Raw genomic sequence first — 25,476 nt, 5'->3', positions numbered from 1 at the left:
CTATTTTCTTAATAAATTCATCAACAGGACTTCCATCTGGCATAAAAGATAGATAAAAATAAATTTAAATCGTTTACTCATATTGATGTATTTCGCTTCAATGTGAGTCATAGATTCTAAGGTGAGCATATCGGAGTGTAGGTTGAATATATATCAATATCCGACTATATGGTTTGGGCTACAAAGTGATTAGTTTACATGCAATGTATTAATTGATTAATGCAGAGTGATAAGGTGGCAATGGTAAATGAATGATATTATATACTACTAAAAGCATATCTTGATAAATTTAAAAAAGTTAAATTTATCAAAAAGTGACTTGAATTTTAGTATAAACACCTCTAATATTCAATCAACAATGAATAAGGAAAGATTGAATAAGTGAAGAAGAAATGTAAGAACCTTAATCATGATTGAGTGTAAAAGATATAATATTTGATCTAAATTGTGACTTGTAAATGTAAGAAAGAAATTATGGTGATTAATGATGAGGAGTAAATATAAATGAACAAATGACTTGTGATGCAAGGTAAGATTACTTAATAAAAACAGATAATAAAAAATATGAGTTTACAATGGATTACAAATTGTTATAAATGAAAGAGTAAAACATAGTAATTGATGAAACATTTTTTATACAACCAAAGAGCAATTGGTAAAATAACCAATCTTATGTTTAGATGAGGGTATTCATTTGTATCAAGATTTTCAAAATTTTAATAAATTTAAATACATTGGAAAATTTTATAATTTATAAATAATTTCAAGAGAGGATTTTAATAGCTGAATGAAAATTAATTTCTAGCCATTCTTTAAAATCAAATTAATTTCATAGTAATGTTAAAATATTAATTAAAAGTATATTTATATTAAAATTTTAAAAATTATTTTTGTTTTTTAATATTTATTAGAATTATTTAATATTAAATTATAATTAAAATAATACTTATATAAGAAATAATATAATAAAAATAGCTGGATGGGGGTCAATTGAAGATTATCCCCTCCAATCAGACCTAGGGTGGGTTATTGGGACGGTGGTGCAGTACGTTTAGCTTACTTTTTGTCTCACGCTACAGTATCGCTACAATATCTAATCTCACCGCCACCACTATTTTTACACTAACCACAGGTAAATGTACCGCCCATCTAAATTCACCCCTAGTGAAATAGTCTAGTGTATTCACTTGATCTCTTCAGCCCCCAATTAAAAATTAGGGTTTGGTGAGACATTTTTGTCAATTTCGCGTTTGTTTATTATTCTTTTAAACTAAATTTGGCTCATAATTTTTAAAAAAAAGAATTAGATTTTTAAAAAGTATTGAATTGATTTTTTTAAAGAAAATATCAACTAAATGTTAAAATTTTTTAACATTGCAATCTGTATAATTTTTTAAATTTTAAATTTTTATTTTTAAATTATTTTTTGACATGACATTTAAGACAAATAATATTATGTTAATATAAAATGCATATACACTATCATGTGAGTAGTTACGCCGACATCATTAAAAGAGTTAATGTCTTAGTCTAACATTTCTATTAAAGAAAAGTGATTTAATTTTTTTAAAAGATTAACGGTCAAATTTAACTTTAAAAAAATCAAACAGACAAAAAAATAAAGCGGTTTGATTTTTTTTTTAAAAAACTAATAATCAAATTTAATTAAATAATAATAAAATTCACAAAAAAAAAATTAAATAAAAGTTTGGAAGATAGTGAAAGATAATACATTTGGGACTACTCATCAAAAGTCCAGAGTAGAGAGAAATTAGCATTACATAGACTTGTGGCATAGCCGTTGAATCATCTCCTTCTAAGGAGACAATTAGCAGATAAATTCGTATATGCAAACATGTTTTTTACTTATTTTCTCCTTTTGACTAAATTTGATTTACTTGTTAATTATCATACTGCACAATATAATACAATGGGTTGATTTCTTTTATTTACACCCATCTCCATATTTATCTATAAATTCTTCTTATCTTGAAAAAACTTCTCCTCCTCCTCCTCCTCCTCATCCTCCTCCTCCTTTCCACCACCTTCTTTATCCTCCTTATCTTCACATTCCTCGTCTTTCTTCTTCTCCTCCTCCTCCTCCTTATCTCCTTTCTCCTCCTTGCGATATTCTTGTCCCTCCAACTTCTCTTCTTTCTTGTCTTCTTATTCTTTTTCTTTACGATCGTCATGCTTTTTCAGAATTCGCTCTCTCCCATACTTTCCAACTCTATAAATATTAGAATTTGTGGTGACCAGCACCTAATCTGTATGACTTTGGATTGAAACTGTCAACCTAATTTGTTTACAAATGTATTATAGGTTTATGGAACATAAAAGGATTGAGAAACCTTGAAATCTCAATATATGATAGTTGCATGGGGGTTTCATAATTTCCACCCTTGCATCCTTCCTATACAGTTTCAAGGCAGGTTTATAAGTTTTAATACAATGATGCCATGTTGCAAACCTTTTATAATCTACCTTTATCCCTTATTTTAGGGTTTCTTTTTCAATGTTAATCTGTCTGATTAATGGCTCGACTGCATTTTGTCTCGGCGAGAATTATGAATATCCACATATCAATATGCACCTAGTCCTTGTACGGTAAACATTTTTGGCCTTATTTCTTTACTATTTCTAGTTTCGAGGTTTTGGTCCACATTTGAGTACATCGGTTCTTGTAATTTATTTTAGTCCATTAAGATTAGTGTAGGGTTGTCGAGACCATAAAAATAATCATGCTAATGACTAGGGTGAAATTCATAGACATCGATCATAATTCTTATTAAATTTAAAATTTAGCAGGAATAAAAATAATTAAAATTTGAGGAAAATTTAATAAGATGAAACTCTAGTCAATGTAAAATCTTAGTTTGATTCATGAGTTTGACCATAGATGTAAAGATAGTTTTCACTGTTTCGTCATATCTAGCAATCAATCTTTCCTTACCATTTCTACTAGCAATCAATCTTTCCTTACCATTTCTTACTCATTATTTCGCCTATGTACATGTCATTTACGTAGATCAAAATGGTAGAGATTTCATACTCTTTTCTAAATCTTTGAGATGTGAAGAGATTGATCCTCGACAAATCCTCACTTCACATCTTTACCCACCCACGCATTAAAAATAATGCGGTAAGCTTGTGAAAGCTTAGTAAATATAATGAGAATTAAACTTCCCTTTTCATTAATTAAATGTAAATAAAATACAAAAATTTTATAATAAATAAGCTTAGAGCTTAATAGCAATAGAATTTCTATACTACATTTATTATGCTTGAATTCATTTATCATTCCAGTCACTTACATTTAATCTTAACACAATAATCTTAACCTTATTTTATCTTTTAGAATTTATCAGAAGCCCAATGTATATTTACCAGAACATGTAGGATATGCAAAAGTAATACAAAGATGCACTGAAGTGCAATAATAGAACATAGTAGCATCAGGGTGCTATGTCAAAACATAATAGAACTGAAGTGCTTAATCAAAACAAAGTGGCATCAAAGTGCATTAACAGAAGAAAGAGCACACTAAATGCTTTCTAATGGCATGTCATCTATACTTTACTAGTTCATATCTTGTCTATATGGACAAATATAATAGAGTCAATTTCTCATTTACAGTTCAAAACAAAATTTATATACTTTTGAATTATTTTCAATTTAGTCTCCATCAGTCCAAAACTCCACAATCATTGTCATAATAGTTCAAAATCATGACATAAATCATTCAATAGCATATATCACTTCATATATAAAAATATATATATATATTCATTCATAATTTTTACCTTTCATATCAACTTTTCCCCAGTTTACAAATTAGTCCATTTTCTCACACTTTCAATACAAAACATAATATTATTACCTTGTAATTGATATCCAATAAATTTCAACACATTCATTAATTAATATCAATAAAGTATTAACATATTTATGTACAATATTAATCACATAAATATTAATATAATTGATCTAACAAAGTTCTATACTTAGATATTTATTAAGTAAAAGTTATTGTTGTACTTACTATCAAAGGCTTGGAATCAAGCTTTCTTTGTCTTCTTGTATTCTTTGGTTATCTCTTTACCTTTGTCACCAACTTCTTGTTCGTTTCTCTTCATTTTCTTCATTTTCACATAAAAACATACAAGGTTTACTTATCAAAAGTATAATCAAATAATATATCTACGTTCTTTAAACAAAACTAACATGAAATTCATGAAAAATTGATCATACTTACCTTAATCTCTTATGATCAAACATTAATTCTTATTTTCTTTCTCCTACAAGATAACTATGGTTGCACTTCTCATGAAACTAAGATAGCTACTAAGCTTTTCTATTGATTTCACTAAATATTCATAAAGAAAATTGGACGAGTTAAGCTTTGGAAGACTTGGAAATGGTGGAAAAAGGACTAAAATGAATAAAAACTAAAACTTAATTTTGTTCATGAAGGAAGTAATGTGTGGGAGAGATAAGATGAATAAATGTCATCATCCTTTATTCATGGTTCTAAAATAACATCTATTAATTCAATAACTTTAAAAATAAACATTAAAATATTTCCACCAATTATCATTTTACACCAATTATCATTTTACATCAATTTAGTCCTTAATCATTAACATGTTATAATTATCTAAATTATAGGTTGACCATTTAGTCCATCAACTTTCTCTACAATACCATTCATAGTCATACTCTCTTTTGGTAAAATTTCACCTCTAATCCCTCCTCTTTTTTCCTTCAATTCAGTCTAATCACTCCAACTCTTAATTCTCTCACTTTTGCCCCAATACTTTTCACTCTCTTACAATTTAGTCAATACCCCAAATTTATTTCTCACAATATACGAGCCTTTTTGAATTACCTTCAGTATCTATCTTCACCCTCTACTAACTTTGATAATTTCTATTTGATAACATTCTCATATTCTAATATATTTACTCTCGGTTTAACATTGTTTCCGACTCGGTGAGTTTGGGGATGTTACAATATTATTTCAATAAAAATGTTTAAATTTTATATAAAAACAATATTTAATAAATAGAATTACATTTGTAAATTTTATTAAAGATAAGATCTAAATTTCACTAATTGATAACATTATTAATATATTATAGTATTATAATTTGAAATTTTAAAAATTCAAATATAATGCAAATCTCAAATGTTGTTGTAAGGTATGACTGTCATCTCTGAATGACATCTAAATTTTGAAAAACAAATGAGGCTGGTATAGTGGTGCTGTATTATGTCAAAACATTGAAGTAAAAATATTATGCGCATTTAAAATATGAGTCAAATTCATATTTGAACGTTCAAGGCTTGAGCTCAGTCTATTTTTTAAGTTTGTAATATATTATACTATGTTACTTTTATTATATGAAAATTAAATAAAGTTAAGATGTCTATATATAAAATTTTAATAAATGAAAAAATATTTAAAATTATTAAATATTAAATTAAAATAATATAAATATTTTTCAGAAAATAAACAAATAATATAAACCAGTCTAAAATGAAATTGAATTAGTGACTTACAATTATGGATGAGTTTAAGTAAAATTTTATATTTATATTTTAGGTTTGGTAAAATTTAAATAAGAATAAATTTATTAATATTATGAGACTCAGAACATAACACCTTTACGTTTACTACATAATTCTGCAGTAAAGGAAAGAAAAAGAAAATTATTCAATAAAAATGCATTGACAAAAGGTGTATTGTTTCTTCATATTCCCAACTTTTCTTTCTTAAATCTAGTAGTTGAATGCAATTAGACTGTAAATTCAACTAAAACCAACGAAACATAACCCCAAAATAAGGTCTTAAATTAGAGCTTACACCAACAAGTGTGGACCACGAAAATTTTACATCTCCCTTTTTCTAAATTCATGTGTCATATGATTAAACATAAATAGTAAAGTTAGGTCTCTTTTTTTGGTGACTCAAAATGAAATTTTTGTAATTTCGTCTTTTTAATTTCTAGAGTATTTTTATTTTAGTCACTTAAACATTAAATTTTTAACGGTAGTCAACTTGTGCACACCACATCATGTTCACACTTTCATTGTGGTCATGCAACTTCTAGATTACTTTCATTTTGGTCACTCAAAAATTATCTTCTTTTTTTTTTAAATATTGATCAAGGTAAGAAAAAATAAAGATTAAAGTGAAAAATCGGTAAAAACTAAAATAATGCTTTAAAAATTGTCAAAATGTACTTGTTTACCTCCTTGTTGAAAGTTCTATTTTTTTTTCAATATTGAAACTTTAAATTTCAAAACATCAAAATCAATTAAATAAGTTATCCAAATTTTTTTTATCCCTGAATAGTGTCAACTGATTTGTTACTATATTATTAAAATTAAATTTAATTAATTAATTTAGTCTCCTTTTAAATCTTGTTAAAATCAACTCAAATAAATAATCTTTAATAATTGTATATTAAAGTCAAATTTCTTTTGATTATATGATCTCGAGTCTTTCAATTGTAAATTACTTAATTTTATATTTCATGCCAAACAAAACATGAAATTTTCATTTCTTCTCTACCCAAACCTAGAACAAGCAATTAATTTAATTAATTGCAATGATTTTTCTTTGCTTTTTAACTTACCATGAAAGATTCGAAATCATATAATCAAAAGAATTTTAAGTAAACAATTATTAGGTTGATTTCATTAAAAATAATATGGAGATATAAGATAAATATTTTAAATTTAAGAGATTAATCTAATTAATTTCAATATTACATTAACAAATTTGTTAACATCATCAATGAATAACAATTTTTTTAACAAATTATTTATTTAATTTTTATGTTTTGAAATTTAAGTTTTCAATATAAAAAAGAAGAAGAAGAAATTTAGAACTTTTTACAATGTGATAAATAAGTACAATTTAATAATTTTTAACACATTTTTTTAGTTTCTACCTTTTTTCTACTTTAATCCTTCAATCAATAACTTTTTTTAAAACTAAAATAAAAATATGAATATAATTAACAGCTATTAAAAACTTAATAATTAAACAATTAGAATAAAAATGTCCGAAATTGCAAGAAGTGAGAAACTAAAGAATTTACCCCCTGAAAAAGAAGGAACGATGCAAATAGTGTTAATCGATAACATACTAATAAGTCAAATGATATGGAAAATTTAAGCTTGTAAAAGCTGCCAAATGCCAACCAATGCATCTTGACTTTTAGGACTACAATCTCTGTCTCACACTGACAACATAATTACCCATTATAGCTTTTTATGTTCCAAATGGATTCTGCAATCCCACTTCATTTCAAAATCCATGAAAAAGGAACCAAAAAAAAAATAGACAAGCAATGTGAAGGTTTTATATGTTTTAAAAGAAGAAAAAAACAATTTCAATGTAGGCTAGGCTTTACAGTAATAAATCTCTCTCAGCCATTTTCAAATTCCCCCTCCCTCCCCCACTTTCTCTTATTCCAAGTTTCCAATAGTCAGTCAATCAATTGCAATACCCCCCCCAAAAAAAAAAAAGTAACAGAAAAGATGTGATGACAATACTCGCCACTTTCTTCCCCTTTTTTCACTCCTTACAATGTTATTTAGGTTTTGAGGGGGACAAGATTTTGAACATAAACAGCTGTTTTATGTTATCAGTTTCCCCCTCTTTTCCCCACCACATCCCCCATAATCAGGTATCTTAAAATCCACTGCTAATTTATTATATCTACTCTTCTTCGGCTCTCTACATTAACCGATCTGATAAACTTGGAAGCCTTCGGAAAAAGTTCAAGCTAGCCGGTGGCATTGGGTCCCTAAACATAGGGTGCCTTAGATAATAAAATCCTAACGCCACTGCCACCATTTTTGGTGGCACCACATAAAGTATAAACGTGATGGCTAAACAGACCCCAATGAACAATTTGGTAGCTCTTGGGTCCCTCCAACTCACTAAAGCTTGAACCCTTTCACCTTGGGTTGCAAAATCTCCCAAAACAGTTTGAACCCTTCCTGCCAACATTCTCAACCTATCATATCTGGCCCTTATTATCTCAGGGGGCTTTGAACTTGGTATTGTATCGAACTCCTCATCTATTTCATCTGGATCCACTGTTTCTGCTTGTGACAGCCTTATATCCATGCCTGCTGGTATCTTGGGTCTAAACCTATAATACCAAACTCCAATCAAAACAACATATAAAGACCCTGTTGGCATTACCAAATCTGGGTACCAAACAAGCACCAAGTATAAAACATGGACCAATACTGTAGTAACCGGGTTTTTCCACCTCCTAATATTATCCAACCATTTGGCTAACCCCACTGCCCATGCTAGAACGGCAACGATCCGAAACCAATTCGCTTTGCTCTTTCTCATGCTCCATGTATGAGAATCCGCATCCAGCATGTACTTCACTACTTCTTGCCCAAGCGGCGGTTCTGACCTCGCTAGCCATTGTGCTACCATCTTTGTCGCAGCTCCGCGTAATGCCTCCTGTTGAGCCACCCCAAGTGGGCGGAGATAATGCATTCTTGGAAGCAATGGTTGACCGTAAGCCGAACATGTGTCCGGTAACAATGACGGACATGCGAACCGAACTGCTAACTCGATTTCACCCATTTTTTTCAACCCCATTCTTGTTAAAATCAACAATGGATACGAATTGGTGTACACTCTGTTGCTCTCCAGCATTGATATACGTATCCGTATTTTTCCGATACGGGAATCGGGTTTGGCTTCGGACACATCAGCAAACATACGCCAATTGTCGAAAACCCCGACGGTTAGGACAGTGCAGGGGTCGTAGACTTGCCACGTGTACTGCTCATTCCAACGTGGATCAAAGCTGTCCGTTACGGTCCTGGTACGGACCCACTTTTTCCCGTATTTAGCCACACAGTAAGCATCGGTGGAGCCTTTGCCTCCCCCTTTGGTTTTCATGGGGAGCAAGCCGCGAGCACCGAGAATCCCCAGCTCCAAAATTCCAATTGGCGGCTTCCAAAGCTGCTTAGCCGTGGGTCTAAAGTCGCTGCACACGTGCGCCGCTTCGTCCAGCACGTGATAACCACCCTCTAAACATAGTCGCAGGTGAATTCTCCCGCAGTAGGGCCCACCACCACCACCGCCTGCTCCTCCCTCCAATCCAAGCCATTTGGAAGCCACGCGCCGCTCATCTATCCGTTGCTCAATTGAGATCAAGGGGATCATGACGTGGCCGAGGAGACTCACTTCCTTGTTCGTACGATCTTCCACTAACAGAATTAACGAATCTTCGAGAGGCTCGCCGGCGACGAAGATCAAATCCTCGTTCCAGTGCACTGACATACTATGATTGTTCATGTTCCCTCTCCTTGATCGCACAGATTGAAACCCTAGCTGAGCTTTGACTCGAATTTCAGGCACTGTTAAAGGAGGTAGATTGGGCGCAATTTGAAGATCTTGAGCTTCGATAATAGTCAATCTTAAATACCAGAGCTTGGGCGATTGATAGACTTTTGATCGAGTGTGCGCCACGTATGGTGCGTCTGAACTCATCGCTTCAGGAAAAGCGTCGTCGTTTTGAGTGCCGATCCAAACAGCAAGTTGGATATCACCGGAAACACTGCCGGAATTCTGATCGACGGCACCGCTTTCGAGACGGTACCATTGCGGTGCTAACGGACTATCTGGTGACTCTCGTACGGGGACATCAGAAAGATCGAAACAAACGCCGCCGAGAAAATTTTCCGTCGGGGAGTCCCAAACAGAGATTTCAAGCGTTGCATTGGCTGATTCTTGTTTATTGTAACCAAAATAAAACACCTTGCCCCACTCCGGCGAGTCGGTTGGCTCACCTGGACGGTATATCGTCGGTTTCGTTTTGACGTAATCGTTGGACGTACGGATTTTAACATAGGGGGCTTCATTTGGAGCCAATCTACGCGCCTTAACGATTTTAACAAACAAATAATGCATCGGCTCAACTAGACCATATGGATGGATCCTCTCGGGACCACCGACGCCGGCAGCGGTGGCGTTGTCACCTTGAGTTTTGTTACACCCTATTTCTCTAGGTGAATAGTCTCCGTTTGGTCTCTTCAACACCCTAACTCTCTCGCCTCTGCTGCTCTGCATCTTTCTCACTTCCGGCACAGGAAAATGTTCCTCGGGAACCGGAATTCCCGGCGCCATATGTGGTTGCATAGGCATGGCCGTTGGTTCCGCTGGAGGCGGTTGCTCTTCGTGAACATGAACAACGTCCGGTGGAGATTCCTCGACAACCACAACGGGCGGCGAATTATAACAAGGAACAGCACCATGAGCATAACCATTAACTCCATGAGGATACTCCATGTGTGCAGGAGGAGCCTCAAAAATCCTCCCTTCCTCTACAACAACAAGCCCTGGAGTAGGCTTGGTATCCTCCGTTTGCGGTGGCTGTTGCTGCTGTTGCGGCGGTGAGTCTTCAGGTGGAGGCTGATCTTCAACAATCTCATCATAGTAATAAATTCTAAGCCCAATCTCACCTCTAATCCAACTAAACACACTCTTCTTCTCCAAAGGAAAATAAACAAGGCCTTCCTCCCCTCGTTTAGCGAACTGACTCCCATACAACTTAACCCTCCCCAAAAAATGATTCTTACGGCCACTACCATTCCCAAATTTCTTATCATTAAAAACCTCAATCTCTAACTCTTCAACTTCCATATTATCTGGGTCAGACACCGTGAACTCCAAGGCCTCGTTCCATACAGGGTTAAGGTCCCTGTATTTGGTAGACGTTCTCTTCTTTTGACCATCGAAATCAGCAATGACATAAGGACTGGAGCTTCCTTGACCATCTTTAGGAAGAAGATCACGAGCGTCGACCACTTCCACGATCACTTTCCGCACCGTGTTGGGCGGTTGCGGTGGAAGTTGCTGAGCCGACGTCGTCATGGTCTCATTTTTAACTGTGACAAAGTAAGTATAAAAAAGGAACAAAAGAGAAAAAAGGGGGTGAGTGAGTTTCTTCGGGCAAGTAAAGAACAAAGAAGAAAGAAGGGAAAAAAATGGGGATTTGGATTTGGATTTTTAGGGGGTGGCGCAGAGAGAAGAAGAAAGAAAAAGCGTTGATAGCGGAGATTGGTTGCTTTTGAGGTTTGCTTTTCTCAAATTTTTTGTTTTTTTAATATGCGGTGCGGTTGTTTTGGAAGTATAATTTAGAGTTGAGAGAGAAAGAATATAGCGACACAGCGAGGGATGTTGCTGAGGCAGTGGGGAAAACGAGATTCCATTCTCTTTGGAGAAGCTTCTGGGCTTCGCCTCCCTTCCCTCCTTTACGGGTGCGTCAGCTATCTATCCCTCCACCACCCCCATTCTCTTTCTTTATTTTAATGCTAAGCAGTATCTATACTTGGTTTTTTAAAAAATTTTATTATGATCTTCGGAATCAAATTTAACCTTCAGATAGAGAACTGGATAGAGTATCATTTCAAAACAAGAGATTAGACGAATTGATTTGTGAATTGATGTGGATTGATTGAATCTAGTTAAAAATCAATTAAATTAATAGTTGAATTAATTTTTCATTTTTAATAATTTTTAATTGAATTGATTGGATCAGTGAACTGATGGTTTGACCGGTACAATCATTAATTCAATTTTTAAATTTTTGATATTGATTGTGTGGTTTCACCATCAAATAGGTTTCAATTCAATTATAGAATCATCAAAATTTTATTTCTTTATAAGATAATGTATTGGTTAAAATATCTTTAAGTCTTTATACTCTTTACAAATTCGAAATTTAATTCTTGTATTTTTATTTATTGAAATTTAGTTCTTCTACTTTTAAATTTCAAAATTCATGTCTAATTGTAATATTGTTAAATTATTTTGTTAAATTTATGACCATTACAACGTCATTTTTTAGTTGCATGACTATCAAATAAGTATTTTAATTTTAATTTTAATTTCAAAATGTCACGCCAACAAATTTAACAAAATATTAACAATTTGACTTGAATCTTGAAATGTGAAAAGTAAATAGATTAAATTTTTAAAAATAAAAATATAAAGACTAAATTTTAATTTCTAAAAAATATAAGAATTTATGATATATTTTAACATTTTATATTTATAAAAAATATATATATAACAAAAGAAGTTTTGATTAAAATAATAAAATTAAAATATTAAAGATAATAATAATTTGTTGACTTCTTACCAAGCAGCTTATACTTGTATTTAAACTAATCCCAATTAAGTTTGAAGTGAAAATAGAAATACACAAGCTCCAAATTGGGTAATAAAACTATGGTAGTAAATAACGTACGGATATTTATACATTCACAGTAGGAAGATATCCGCACAATATGCGTATACATTATATTTAAAGTGAGTAGATGATGAATCCTTAATCACTAGATTAATTAAGGGAGATTTACTACCCTACTGATTAACTTGACATTTATGACAATGTTGTTGCTAGTTAATGAAATTTGATGATTGCTAGAAATTTTATCATACGTATAGAAATTACGTATTTAGAATACATATATGTATTTAAAAATAACATATAAGAAATATTGAAATATTTGGTTTAAAATTAAGTTATAATAATAACACATGAAATATGTACAATACTAAAAAAAAAAACCAAACTTAGATTAACTTGTGTCATCAACTTAATCAATAACATTATTAATATATACATTTGATGAAGGTAATAAAATGCGCATAATAAAATTAAAATGTATAAAAAATGTAAAAATAAAATTTTAGTTTAATGGTAAATTTAAGATCTTACTGTTGTAATTGGCATGTATTTAATCTCATTATATGCAATTTTTTATTGTTTTTTTTAAATACAAAGATTAAAGAACTCTTTAATAATATAACTTATTTTAAATATGAAAAGATATCAAAATAATTTCCCTAACTAAGTTTATGCTCGATTAGCTCGTGATACTAACTTAATCATGTGCTTAAATAATAGTATAGAAAATTAATGCAATTTCAAACATTTTAATTTATAATACTAAAATCAAATAATAACAAAATTAAAATCTAATAAACATAAATTTTATTTTGGGAGTCATTTCAATTGAATATTTTAGAGGAATATGTATTATTTTGAGTAGGGTTGAACCAAAAAATTTAACCGAACCGAACCGATATCACTCCTAATTTTGAGTGATGTTAATGTAAAAAAAAAAAAAAAAAGAGGAGAGAGGGTAGACTCTGTAGACTCCCTCTAGCTTTAATAGCCATATGCAATTTGTCATCTAATATGTTTTTGGGTATATACATATATTAAAATCAGGAAATTCATTGTCAATAATTTTTTAATATAAGTATTTTTAAAAAAAAAAACTAATCATGAAATATGTTTCATCTCAAACGTTCAATCATATGATTAAGAAATGTGTTTACAAATAATTATGAGTGAGTATGCACCTATACTAATCAACATAGCAAAGGAGTAGAGAGTAGAGAATAGTAAGTGAAGAAATAGGGTGTTGTGTTGGTAGGAGTATAATACGTAAGAATTGATGCCTTCATTTGAATTGGGCATATAGATGCCTAAGGCACATGATTCCACTTCCTCTCCTTTTTGTGAAAAGCAGCTACATTTTGAATAAAGTTTTATACCCCCACAAAAGCATCAACTTTATTTATTTTCTCTTATATTCTTTTTTCTGTTTCCCTTGTCAACTCGCCTCTTAGACCAAATGCTTCACCACCTTTAACTCTTTTCTTCTTCTTACCTAATCCATCTAAGGATGCCCCTTGTGTTGTTGAAGCTGCGGCTCAATAATATAAACTCACCCATTTCTTTATTTTGAATTTCCTTTATGTCTATTAAACGGTAACAATATCACGGAGGTATTTATATTAAAAGTTAAATTGCATTTTACCCCTTCTATTTGAAAAAAGGGGAGAAACTAATCCCTATATGTTAGATCAATAAGTAAGTTGGTCATTTTGTTAAAATATTTATTTATTTTTATTATTAAAAAATAGTCTTTATATGTCAGCATGAGATACACGTGACATGTCACATGTTATTGTTTGATTATTTTGTGATGTCAATTGTTAATAATAGAAATAATGAATTTGTTAACAAAAAAGATCATATTGTTCTTTGATCTAATGTATATGGATTAATTTACTTATTTTTTTTTAATAAAGAAAACAAAATACAATGTAACACTTAGTACAATGACCTCCATTGGCATTTTTTCTATACTAAAACGAGGAAGGTAAATTTGTTTTATTTACTTTTATGATCATGATCAACATTTATGATGAAATCCAATCTAAGTATGTTTTATTTACCTTTTCATTTCTTTTTTTATATAAATTTTAGTTAAAAGGAAAATTTGTTGTTCTCTTACAAATAACAACATCAAATTTTTCGCTCAATAATTGATTTTTATTGTAACAAATATAAAAAAACAACCCAGCAACCAATGTTAAAAGATTGGAAGGTGGGGGAATAGGTCACAGCTTTTGGCAGGGATGTCAAAGAAGCATCTTGCTCCCTGGTTAAATTGTAGAAGGGGGTATTCTACACTTTTTTGAATTGGTGGACTGCTTAAGGAATCTGATCCTTTAGGATAAAAGTAATTTGTTTTTCAATAGATGCTGTTAGGATTTTGTGAGGTTCATGGATTAGATCAACCAAAAAAGTGAATGCTAACATTTGGTGAGAAGAGGAATAGCCATATCTCTCTATTTCTGTAACATCTTTTACACTACAACCTTATCTGGGTTTTTAAATCATAATAATTACTCAAAGCTCATTTTGTTATCTACTTTTTAATAATATTATCTTTGAGGTTTAAATATGTATTATTTTTTGAGATATCTTTGTTCTCTTTCAATTTTGATATTGAGTAAATTGGTTCTTCTTTAAAAAAAAAACCTAGAGTAATTGAATCCTTGTCATTTTCAAAATTTAGCAATTAATGACAACTAATCATAACATTAATTTTTTTTACCAAATTTCATAATTTAATTGGTATAATAATAAATTTATTTTATATTTTCTTTTTAATAATATGGAATTTTTTTTTGAAAACTTTTATACTTTTTCTAGATAATATTTTTAGGATTAAGATCATATTGATAGAATATAAATATATTGAGGGCTTCATTTGTTATTATACCAATAAAAAATCATAAAATTAAGGGGGATTGGAGAGGTGTTTTTACCTTATTGGTGTTGTAAGAAATTAATTGTAATTGACTTAAGTCGGATTGGATTGTGTTAGAGGAGAGGTTCGTGATTCCTTTCGTCATAACACCTTCATTTACCAATAAACTTACATCTTATTTTAGTATACAAATGTGGAAGTTTATACAATCTTATTGTACTAATAAATAATTTCATCAAAGTGATAAAAACTATTAAAATATGTTTAAAGTCAAATTTGACTAAAATGATTACAAAAAGGGTAAATTAATATAAAAGTAACATTTCAAACAACTAAACTTATATCAATAAATAAATATAGTTAAAATATTATTTGAGAGAATGGTTTAAGTAGATTACCAAGAAAATATAAATAATTATTAAAAAATATAAAAATAATTATATAAATATGAAAAACAAATCTAGGTACTAAAGTGAGGAAATGTGTATGTTTTAAGGGTTAAAAAGTGAATTAAGCATTAAAAAAAAACATCCGAGTGCCATAATTTACTCCCAAAAGGATTATTAACATTAGATAATGTATTAAGGTAAAGAAGCTTTGAAAGCTTTTATGAAAATCACAGCAGTGTATGCACACATTTACATGATAATACACAAGGCAAAAAACCCTTTCCTTCATTGAGGTTACCCTAGTTTTAACCAAAATCATTTCATATGCAAGTTCCCAATTCAAAGCTAAGAATTTTTTTTCTGTTTCTTGTCCTTCCATTCCTTGATTTCAGCTTCGATCTTAGCTTTCACGCGTGCATGGAAACCCGGATATGGTTCGTATCCAAAGAGCGATTGAAGAACCTACGCCCAAATCAAACACAAATCACTAAATTTTCACAACTTTGGGATCATTTTCGTATTAAAGAAAGAAACTACTTCCCCGTACCTCGAGCAAAACAAAGAATGGAGCCATTAGAAAAGCTTGAACAAGATTGTCCAACAGAGCCGGTGCACGTTTCTAAATCAACAAGTGGTGTTTAAAGAACAAGTAGAAATGCAATGGAAGCTGGGAAATTCTAAAGATTATACCATTACTTACCTCAAAGACTCCGTGGCCTATAAACCGTCCAGTCCAACAGAACAACTGAGCAGCCAACACAACCTGAATAGAGAATACATAATTACGAATCAAAGGAAACAAACAATCATGTTCAGCAAAAGCACATGACGGAATGTTTATGGCCCCCAAAAAGAAAAAGGAAAGAAAAAGAATTATCTTCACAACCTGATAGATGATATGGAACAATTCATTAACATAGGAAACTTCACAACCAGAGAATTCCATGAACGTTCATTCCAATTTCAATGTTCAACGGTATCAAGCTCACGTTAAACGGATTTTAATATAGATATCTTTATTTCAAAGGCATGCTACACAATATGCTTGATGCAACATTTTCAAGTAAAAAAGCTTTGGTATCCTTTCATTCTGGCGCAAACTATCCGTTCAACCAAGCTGGCTCCCTAACAGAACGAAATACTGACCCCGCAATTAATATGAACCTAGTGGATCCTTTACTGTCAAGCCAACAGCAATTAAACAGTATGCTTGATGCAGCATTTTCCAGTAAAAGAGCTTTGGTATCCTTTCATTCTGGTGCAAAATATCTGTTGACAATACTCAACCAAGCTGACTCCCTAACCAAACAATATATCGACCCTGCAACTAAAATGAACCTAGTGGACTCTTAATTTCCAGTATTTACTGTCAAGCCAACAATATTTAAGCAGTATAAGTCAGTAAAACATGTACAAGAAACACAAACGAAGAATTAAACTTAGCTTCTCTATCCATTCATCCTTAGCTTTTGATTCACGCACATGATCTACACAAGTTAAAATAACATATCCAAAAAGATTGCCGATGGGATTATTTGAGAACTTAATTTCAACATCAAAACATGATTCCCTAATCTTATAAACATAATGTCAAACTATATAATCTTAAAGATAAGTTTATAATCTATAAAGAGAAGGGCCATACTAGAACTAGGGCTCTTCATATTAGCCATGGATTTGTCAAAGAAAAGGTCAAGAGGCGCATATAAAGGCAATATAGAAAAGTCCATACTTGGAACAAAATGGTTGACAATCTAGTAATACATGGATATTGACTATTGAAAAGTAAAAGAGTTGAACTTTGTTGCCAAACAAAACATGAATCCTAGTTTGTTTCAAACAGCATGTTCTTTGAACAATAAAATTAACAAGCTAAAAAACTAAGAATTTCACAAACCAATAGAACCAAACAAACAAGACAAAGTTCAAGTAAAAACATGAATTTATCAATAAAAAGGGGTTATTTTTTACACGGTTCCAATCCTCCCCCAAATTTTTTTTTTTAATATTACTTACCTTCCAAGCGAGAGAATATCCAAGGTGTGCAGCAAGAAAAGTAGCACCAACCCAACAAACTAAACAAATCAAAGCAGCCAACGAACCAGCTTTCTTATCCAAAATCACATAAAACAATCCATAAATTAGAGCAAAAAGAAACCCATAATTAAAAACCAAAACATGATTAAACCCAGAGGGCAAGATCCCAGATTGAGAAAAATCACAAATGGTGGGTGTAAAGTAGAAAAGAACAAGAGAAGTGAAAAATATTGGCCAAACAAACAAAGTATGTATGAAAATGTTGATTGGGTTACTGTGATATGCCCCATAGAATGCAAAATGATTCTCAAGATCGAACAATCCTACTGGCTTTCCCATTTGAAAAAAAAGGAGAAAGTATTTTCCTTTTGGTTTTGTTTTTAAGAGGAAGAAACTATAAATGAGACAAAGGAAATATATTTATATTTTACGTTACGTTCACGGAAATATCGATGTCTGAATAGATATTTGAAACCAACGCGCTAGCTTTTTCGTGAGATGCTATTTGACGTATCAACATTCAACGCCAATATGGTAAAAATCAAATGGACGTGTGAACCCGGCCCTTGGTTTTAGAAAGCAATGGGTACTGTCCACACAATTCTACTACATGTGGGCTACCTTAAGCCTAACATCCCATGTGCATATTAATATCCAACCTGTCGTGGACTAATTTGAATTACATTTAAAAAAGAAATAAATTAGTTCTTAAATATTAGATTAAAAAAGTAAAGTTTTTTTTCTATTTTTTATCTAATTCTATTATTAAAGAAATATTTCTTATATGTTAATATAAGGTATATGTGGCAACGATTCTAGCATGATCCTTTAATTTATAATGATGACAATGATAGTAAAATTTGGGAAATGGATAGTATAGATTTAGGTAAAAAAACATTTTTTTTTTATTTCCATTCAATTTTGATATTCAGCTAATTGGTCCCACTTAAAAAAACTAAAGTAATATAATTTTTGTCATTTAAAAAATGAGTAACTAGGGACATTTAATCATAATGTAAAAATTGAAATGGGATAGAGAGGTACTTTGATAAGGTAAAACAGACCAATATCGAATTTAAGTTGTTGGACCCAAAAGAAAAACCAAATCAAATTGGTTGAACCCTAACTTGGTGATTAAGCAACTTGAAACACAAGAATAAGCCAAGTGAGAATAGGGAAATTCGGCAGTAGCTAAAACAACTAAAACAAGAATTCTAAGAACAAATAATAAAGACTCGAATGATTTAGAGATTGAAAGAATTGGATCTTGAGGGGGAGACACGTTCTTAGGCTGGACTGGAAGAGTATAAGCTGCCAATATTGAAATAAAGAATCAACATACAAATTCAGTTTAAACAAATTATAAAACAAGGAAAAAGAAAGGAAAAGAAGTGAAGGGAGATTTGGACAGCAAAGAGAACTCAAGAACCGATTTGTAGATTGCTTTCTTGAAACCCAAGGATGCGTTCTTGAGGGTAAACAAAGTTGTTCAAACGGACTTGAACCTAAGAAATCGAAACAGATTAGATACAATGAAACAAAAGAGAAAATCAAAGGAAATTAAAATATTAGGGTTCGGTTGAAGAGAAGAGATCAAGACCAACTTGGAATAGGGTTTCTTAAAGCAAAGGAAACCAATCTTGAGCAGTAAGAATGCATTGAACCAAATCTAGAAAAATAAACACCAAAGAGATTAGAAAATCGAAGCAAAAATTGAGGAAAAATAAAGAACATAACAAGAATAGCAATCGACTTAAAGGAAAAAGAAAGATCCCATCCAAAACGGTGTGATCTTGAAATCGAACAAGGAAAACGAAAGCTTCTTGAAGGGTTTCTTGATCTGAAAGAAAAAACAACAAAAAAGGACTAGAGAGATCTCAATAAACTGAATAATATAGAAAAGAAAAGAAAAACTCAAACAGATAGCAAAATTTAAGGTTTCGTGAATTTTAAAACACGTTTCTTGAAAATGAAACACAATCAAGATAGATAAAGATCAGAATGAGATGGAAAAAGATCTGCTGGAAGATGAAAAGGCAATGCCCTATGAAACAGAAGAAAACCAAGATGAAATCAATTCTACAAATCACAAGAGAGATATCTTGTGAAGAAAGAAACTCAAAGTGTCGTATTATCCATAGAATGAGAGATGTGTACAATGATTATTCATAGAATGAGAGATGTGCAAAATGATGGGAAGCGTACCCTATTTATAGTGAAAAACTAGGGCAAAATAAGAATCCTAATGCAACTAGAGTTACCATTTTCTCCGATGTGAAAAAAAAAATTTGATTTTTGTGTCAATTTTTGTATACCGAGTTGATCCAAAAAATTGAGCTAAAGGGTTCACAAAGACGAGAGCCACAATAATTATATTGTCTTTGTTTATTAAATATGACACTGAGAAAACCATTAAAATCGAATAATAATTTAAATTAATAAATATGGTCTAGGGACTAGATTATAGAAGGTAATAAAGTGACTTGTCAAATGTAAGATTAATGAAGTGAGAAACATAGAGCTTTTAGGTACTTAAGTGGATATTTTCCATGGCCTTAGTGGGAAATAGTAACATGTTACATGATAAATGTAGTCTCTTAAACCCGGCCTAGATGTTACGACCGAGTCACGAAGATTACACAAGCCATTAGGATGGCATAGAAAATGTTTCTATTTAATCACTTTTTAAAACCAGTGATCTCGATTTATTTGCTTTGATTCAAGAAACTATCATATTAATTTTAAAATTATCAAGTGACTTTATTGTTTCGTTTTGTAAACATTAATTATTCCGAAAAACTAGGTTATATTTTGATAAAAACAACTTCGTAATATTGTGGTGGAAAATTGTATTAAAATCATATTTTTGTTAAAAATAAGTTTTTTATGCACATTCGACAAAACATCAGTAGATGGTTTAAAACATCAAATCATGCGATAACAAAATGAAAATCCCCCAATAAAAAGTTTCATGCCATGGTCCATAAGAAAATTATTATTGTCTAAAATAATAAAATAACCATATAATAAGGTTTAAGTATTTAAAACCAAAATCATCAGAGAACCCTTCCGAAAGTTGCATCTAAATCCTAACCTCAAGGATTATCTAAAATCAAATCAGAACAGTGGGGTGAGCTAATAAGCTCAGGGAGAGTCTTAACTTATAGAGCAAACAATAATTCAGAACATACATTACAGAAGATAGCAGAAAATATAAATAAGCAGTCCAGTTTCACAGATGTCAATATGCAAGATAACATCGATGCAGAGTTTTTCAGAAAAGTTCTTGCTCAACACCGCTACACACATAAAGAGTTCCCCAGAACTTGTCCATCTAACACCAAAATTGTGAACAAGCCATTAGATATTGCAGATATACTGCCAGAACGTGTGGACATACCACCAGAATGTACAGATCATTAAACTGCCAAAAACTTCCTACTTTTAGTATAATCACAATCCCATGCAATGTGATATGGCATACAGAAATAGATATACCTCAATAGGCATGCTTAACATGCGATTATATTTTGTTAACAAAAACAGTAGGCATGGCTTTGCTTTTCATGCTTATAAGGACAAAAATAACAATATCCATGATTTATCATGATGTCTGATCTACTTAATAAAAGATGTATCATTTGATCACATAACATGAGTGTCAGAACTAACATATAAATTCATCTATCATAATACAACATACAAACATATTTGTGACATCACAGATTTAACATATCAAAGTTACTTACTTGGGAACCATTCTATTAAAGGATTTATCAACCACCATGAATACTTAGTGTATTCGAAAAGCCACGTTTCAAAGCAATTAATTAATATTAACCATAGCTAAATAATGTTTAATAAATAATCATACAAATTTTATTTGATTAAACTCACACCTGAAAATTAAGCCTTGTCACTAGATTTAAGCTCCACACTCCAACGATAACAAATCTAGACAAATCTTGCTTGATTTGATTAAATAACAAGGATATGAAACCAATGGAAAATTCATTAGTTTCGACCATGAACCAAAATATTTTCTCTTAAGGAATCAAATGAGGAACTCACTCTAAATACCTTTTTAAAAGATAATTCAAATGATTCTCTATTGTTAGAGGAAATCCAAATGATCCAAGTTAGATCCTTTAAAAAATGAATCATACAAACATTAGTCTAGATTTTCGACTACCATAAGAAAAGAGAGGATTGATATTAGATTTATCAATCGATACTTGCGCTAAATTGGATGGGTTGAAAAGATTGATGATTCATCAAAGGTTTTGGTTCAATGGAGGAATAGTGGTTAAGGAAAAATCAACATCAAAATAAATTGAATGAGTACATAACTTTATTTAACAATTTAAGAAAAGTAAGAGAAGAGAGGTAAAATACGATTATGACCAAAAAATTGTAGAGAATGAAAAACAAAGAAAAATGGTGAGCGATGGCGGCGGTGGCGGTGTGGTGACGTGACAACGGCGATGATGCAACAATGGCAAAAAGAGAATGAGAGAGGAAGGACAATGGTGAAGTGGTGGTGTTTTAGGGTGCGATGGTGGTTAATGGTGGTGAAAACAAATAAAGATGGTGGCTCAAAGAGGTGCAAGAGAGAAAAGGAAAATGACAAACAAAATGAGAGGATAAACTCTCTAAGGTAGGTCGGATGGTAATAACAATTCAAATGGGGGAAATTAGAAAGGGAGTGAAAAAAGGAAAAGAAAAAGAAAAGAAAAGGGACATATGGAGTGAAATGAGGGCTAAGGAAGGAAGGGAAAGCAAAATAAGAGAGAAAAGAATTTCTTCTATATGGCAACAAGGTGGGATGGCAAGAAGGGGTTTGACCAACCATTTAAATGCAAAAATTAAAAAAAAATAAAAATAAAAAGGAGTTGGGGAATTAAACTTGGGTCACATAAGAAGTTTAACCTGTTCTTAACCACTAGGCTATAATTCATATTCATTCAAGAATTGATGATAATTAAATTTAAATGGTGTGTGACATTAAATGTGTTTATGTAATGAAATCAAATTATGACTAGCACCACCGAGCTTCTTTGCTCAGCATGTAGAATTATTTGTTTTTATGCGCAGGTAATGGTTAAGTTCGATAGAGTTGCAGTTGATCGACAACATCCAGCACCCTCTTCTCAGTTCAATAATGTTTGTATTGCCCTTATTATCTTCCGTCTTGTGTTGGCATGTACCTAGAATTATAAGTTGTTGTTGGAGTTCTTTATGATAATTTTAATAAATGGCACTAGTAAAACTATAATCTAAACTAAGAGTGTGTAAGTAATGATCATAGGTCAATCTTGGTTAGTTGGAATGTTATGTTTATGTGAGTATATAATGGTATGCATTGGTTGTCATGTCCTTATATTATTTAAGGTTGTTTTTGTATGTTATGATGATCGTTTTTTGAATTGACAAATAACTTGGTTCAAGTATGTTCTTAGGTAGGAATTTTGCTTACAATTGGTAGTCTTGAACATGTCTTAGGTTCACTAAGTTTGAAAGTGTTGTGGTATGTATTTCTTATGTCTTAAACTTGATTTTAAAGTCGTATATTTGAAATTATTGATAATTTCAAGTTATTTATTTGAGTAATGATTTGAGTTAGTCTAAATTGCTTCAGCAACATATCATGACTTGTGCTTTTAAGTCAGCAAACAGTCTTGGACCCTTCTAATTCATCATCAATCTTTAATGAACTCTAAAGTTCATATATCTTGAAGCTTCAACTCCTCATCTTGAAATCTTTTTGTCACAAAGTCTTGTATAAATAGATTGAATTTTTTATTTCAATTATTTGAACTTGGTGATTGGGCCTTGACGGAAATTGAATCATTTTCATCGTGGGCTTGAAATTGGATCAAGTCGTTCATATCATCTTTTTACTTATATTTATTATATTTAAAATATGCCTACTCACTATGTTTCACAAAATCATATTAAATTTTTAAATATAATACATAATGATTTAATTCCTAAATAAATAAATCTAAAATTAAAATATTGAGTTATGCAAACTATGAAAATTTGAAATGAATACAAAACAATTCAAATAATTATTAATGTGACAGAAAAAAAATAAAACAAATAAATAAACATACCAAAAATTATGTAAAATGAATTATTTACGTTTAAAGAATTATATAAATTTATAATACCTTATACGTAAAAAAATAATGAGAAAACACACAAAATTCTAAAAAGTAAATCATTATCTAAATTATACAAAAATATATTTTTCAAAAAAAAAAAAGGTTAAGACATAACATCAACAAACAAATTATGATGTAAATAAAATCATAATAATAAACTATACAAAACATGGTATTAAAAAAAAAAAACATGAATATGATTCATATACACAAAAGTACATATAGGGATGTTCAAATTTCGATTAAAATTAAATTAACCGGTTAAACCAATCTAATTGAATTAATCAGTCAGTTAATTGATTTAATTCATTCAGAAGTCAGTTAAAGATTTTTTAAAATTTCGATTAACGGTTAATTTAATTCGAAATCGGGTAATTAATCGAATTAACCGAACTTGATAATCAATATTATATATTATATGTATTAAGCTATTACTAGTTCGGTTAATTCGGTCAAATAAACATTATAAATTTATTTTTTATATGTTTTATACTTGTTTTAACAAAAAAAAAACTTATAAATTTCGGTTAATTCAATTAACCAGCAGAATTAACCGAAATATTTCGGTTCGGTTAATTTATTTTAAAAAAATTTCGGTTCGGCTAACGTTTAAAGGATTAAAAAGTTCGGTTAATTTAATTAATACTAGTTCGGTTCAGTTAACTGTTTGAACACCCATATATATATCATGACTTATATAAAGCGTAATATAAATGTATATATAAATTTATAATCCTCTATATATATTTTTAGTGTATAAAAATATTTATAATATATTTTAAATACACAAAAAAGCTCAAACGTTATTAAAAAAAACATATCTACATGACGTGCTTTTTTAATATAATAATTTATTTTAATATAACATATTACCGTATTTATACCTCAAAATTAATCCTTTACAAACATTAAATTTAGATGTGAGATTATTAAATTTATAATTTTTTTATATTATTAAACTTGTTGGAAACCTCATATTAAATACAATATAAAACTAGGAGATTAAATTTCTTTTAATTTTAAAGGTAAATTAAATTCTCTAAAACAAACAATTATAAATTATATAAATAAACTATCTCAATCATTGTTTAATTGAATTCATATGATCAAATCAAGGTGTAACAAAAATTATTTTTTTTAGTTAACAAATTTTGTTAAACATTTTTTATTTTTAATTTAAGTTAATTTTATATTCCACAACCAAACACATTAGTCTTATATTCTAACCAAATAAATCAAATAGTATAATCTTATTACGAAACGTAATTTAAGATTCGGAGAGCCAAAAGCTTGCAATTGGGAGAGCTTCAATGCTTGCTTAGATATGTGGTTTTATGCAAAGTTTTCATGACTGGACCAGTGGTCGAACAGGCCAGGTCATCAGTTTATCAGTCCGAACGACTTGATTAAATAAATTATTAAAATTTTATAAAAAAATAAAAATTATTAAAAACAACTTTAATTGTTAGTTTAATTGGTTTGTACTGATTCACAATTCAATCGATCTAAAATTTTACTCTGGATTGATACCCCAACTGATTATCAATCTAACCAATCCAATTAAAATAATTATAGTTTTATGTTGGGGTATATGGAATTTGCACAAGACTTTACTTCACAATGGAGTGGTGCCTGACTTTGCTATGGTTAGTTCTTAGCGTGATGATTATCTGTATTAATATAATACTACATTTTAGTTAAGGGAGGTAATATTTGAAGCTATACGAGATGGTGTTGTCTAGCTCATATTCTCT

The 25,476-nt window shown here is 30.6% G+C and overlaps 2 protein-coding genes across 2 annotated transcripts; both read right to left on the bottom strand.

The window, feature by feature from the left end:
- Nucleotides 1-7,353: 7,353 nt before the first annotated feature.
- On the bottom strand, nucleotides 7,354-11,386 carry LOC107926714 (protein QUIRKY). The gene has a single exon (XM_016857619.2). It carries the CDS (start codon nucleotides 10,922-10,924, stop codon nucleotides 7,751-7,753), a length of 3,174 nt encoding a protein of 1,057 aa, XP_016713108.1. The 5' UTR covers nucleotides 10,925-11,386; the 3' UTR covers nucleotides 7,354-7,750.
- Nucleotides 11,387-15,673: 4,287 nt separating this feature from the next.
- On the bottom strand, nucleotides 15,674-19,107 carry LOC107926718 (2-hydroxy-palmitic acid dioxygenase mpo1). The gene is made up of 4 exons (XM_016857622.2): nucleotides 17,535-19,107; nucleotides 16,219-16,281; nucleotides 16,066-16,137; nucleotides 15,674-15,980 (listed from the first exon to the last, which is right to left on the bottom strand). Exons 1-4 carry the CDS (start codon nucleotides 17,892-17,894, stop codon nucleotides 15,864-15,866), a joined length of 612 nt encoding a protein of 203 aa, XP_016713111.1. The 5' UTR covers nucleotides 17,895-19,107; the 3' UTR covers nucleotides 15,674-15,863.
- Nucleotides 19,108-25,476: the final 6,369 nt, after the last annotated feature.

This window comes from Gossypium hirsutum, chromosome A07, assembly GCF_007990345.1.
Source record: "Gossypium hirsutum isolate 1008001.06 chromosome A07, Gossypium_hirsutum_v2.1, whole genome shotgun sequence".
In the NCBI taxonomy this organism is placed as follows: Eukaryota; Viridiplantae; Streptophyta; class Magnoliopsida; order Malvales; family Malvaceae; genus Gossypium; species Gossypium hirsutum.
Note: the sequence above shows the minus strand (reverse complement) of the source record. Positions and strands in the feature narration are given on the sequence as shown.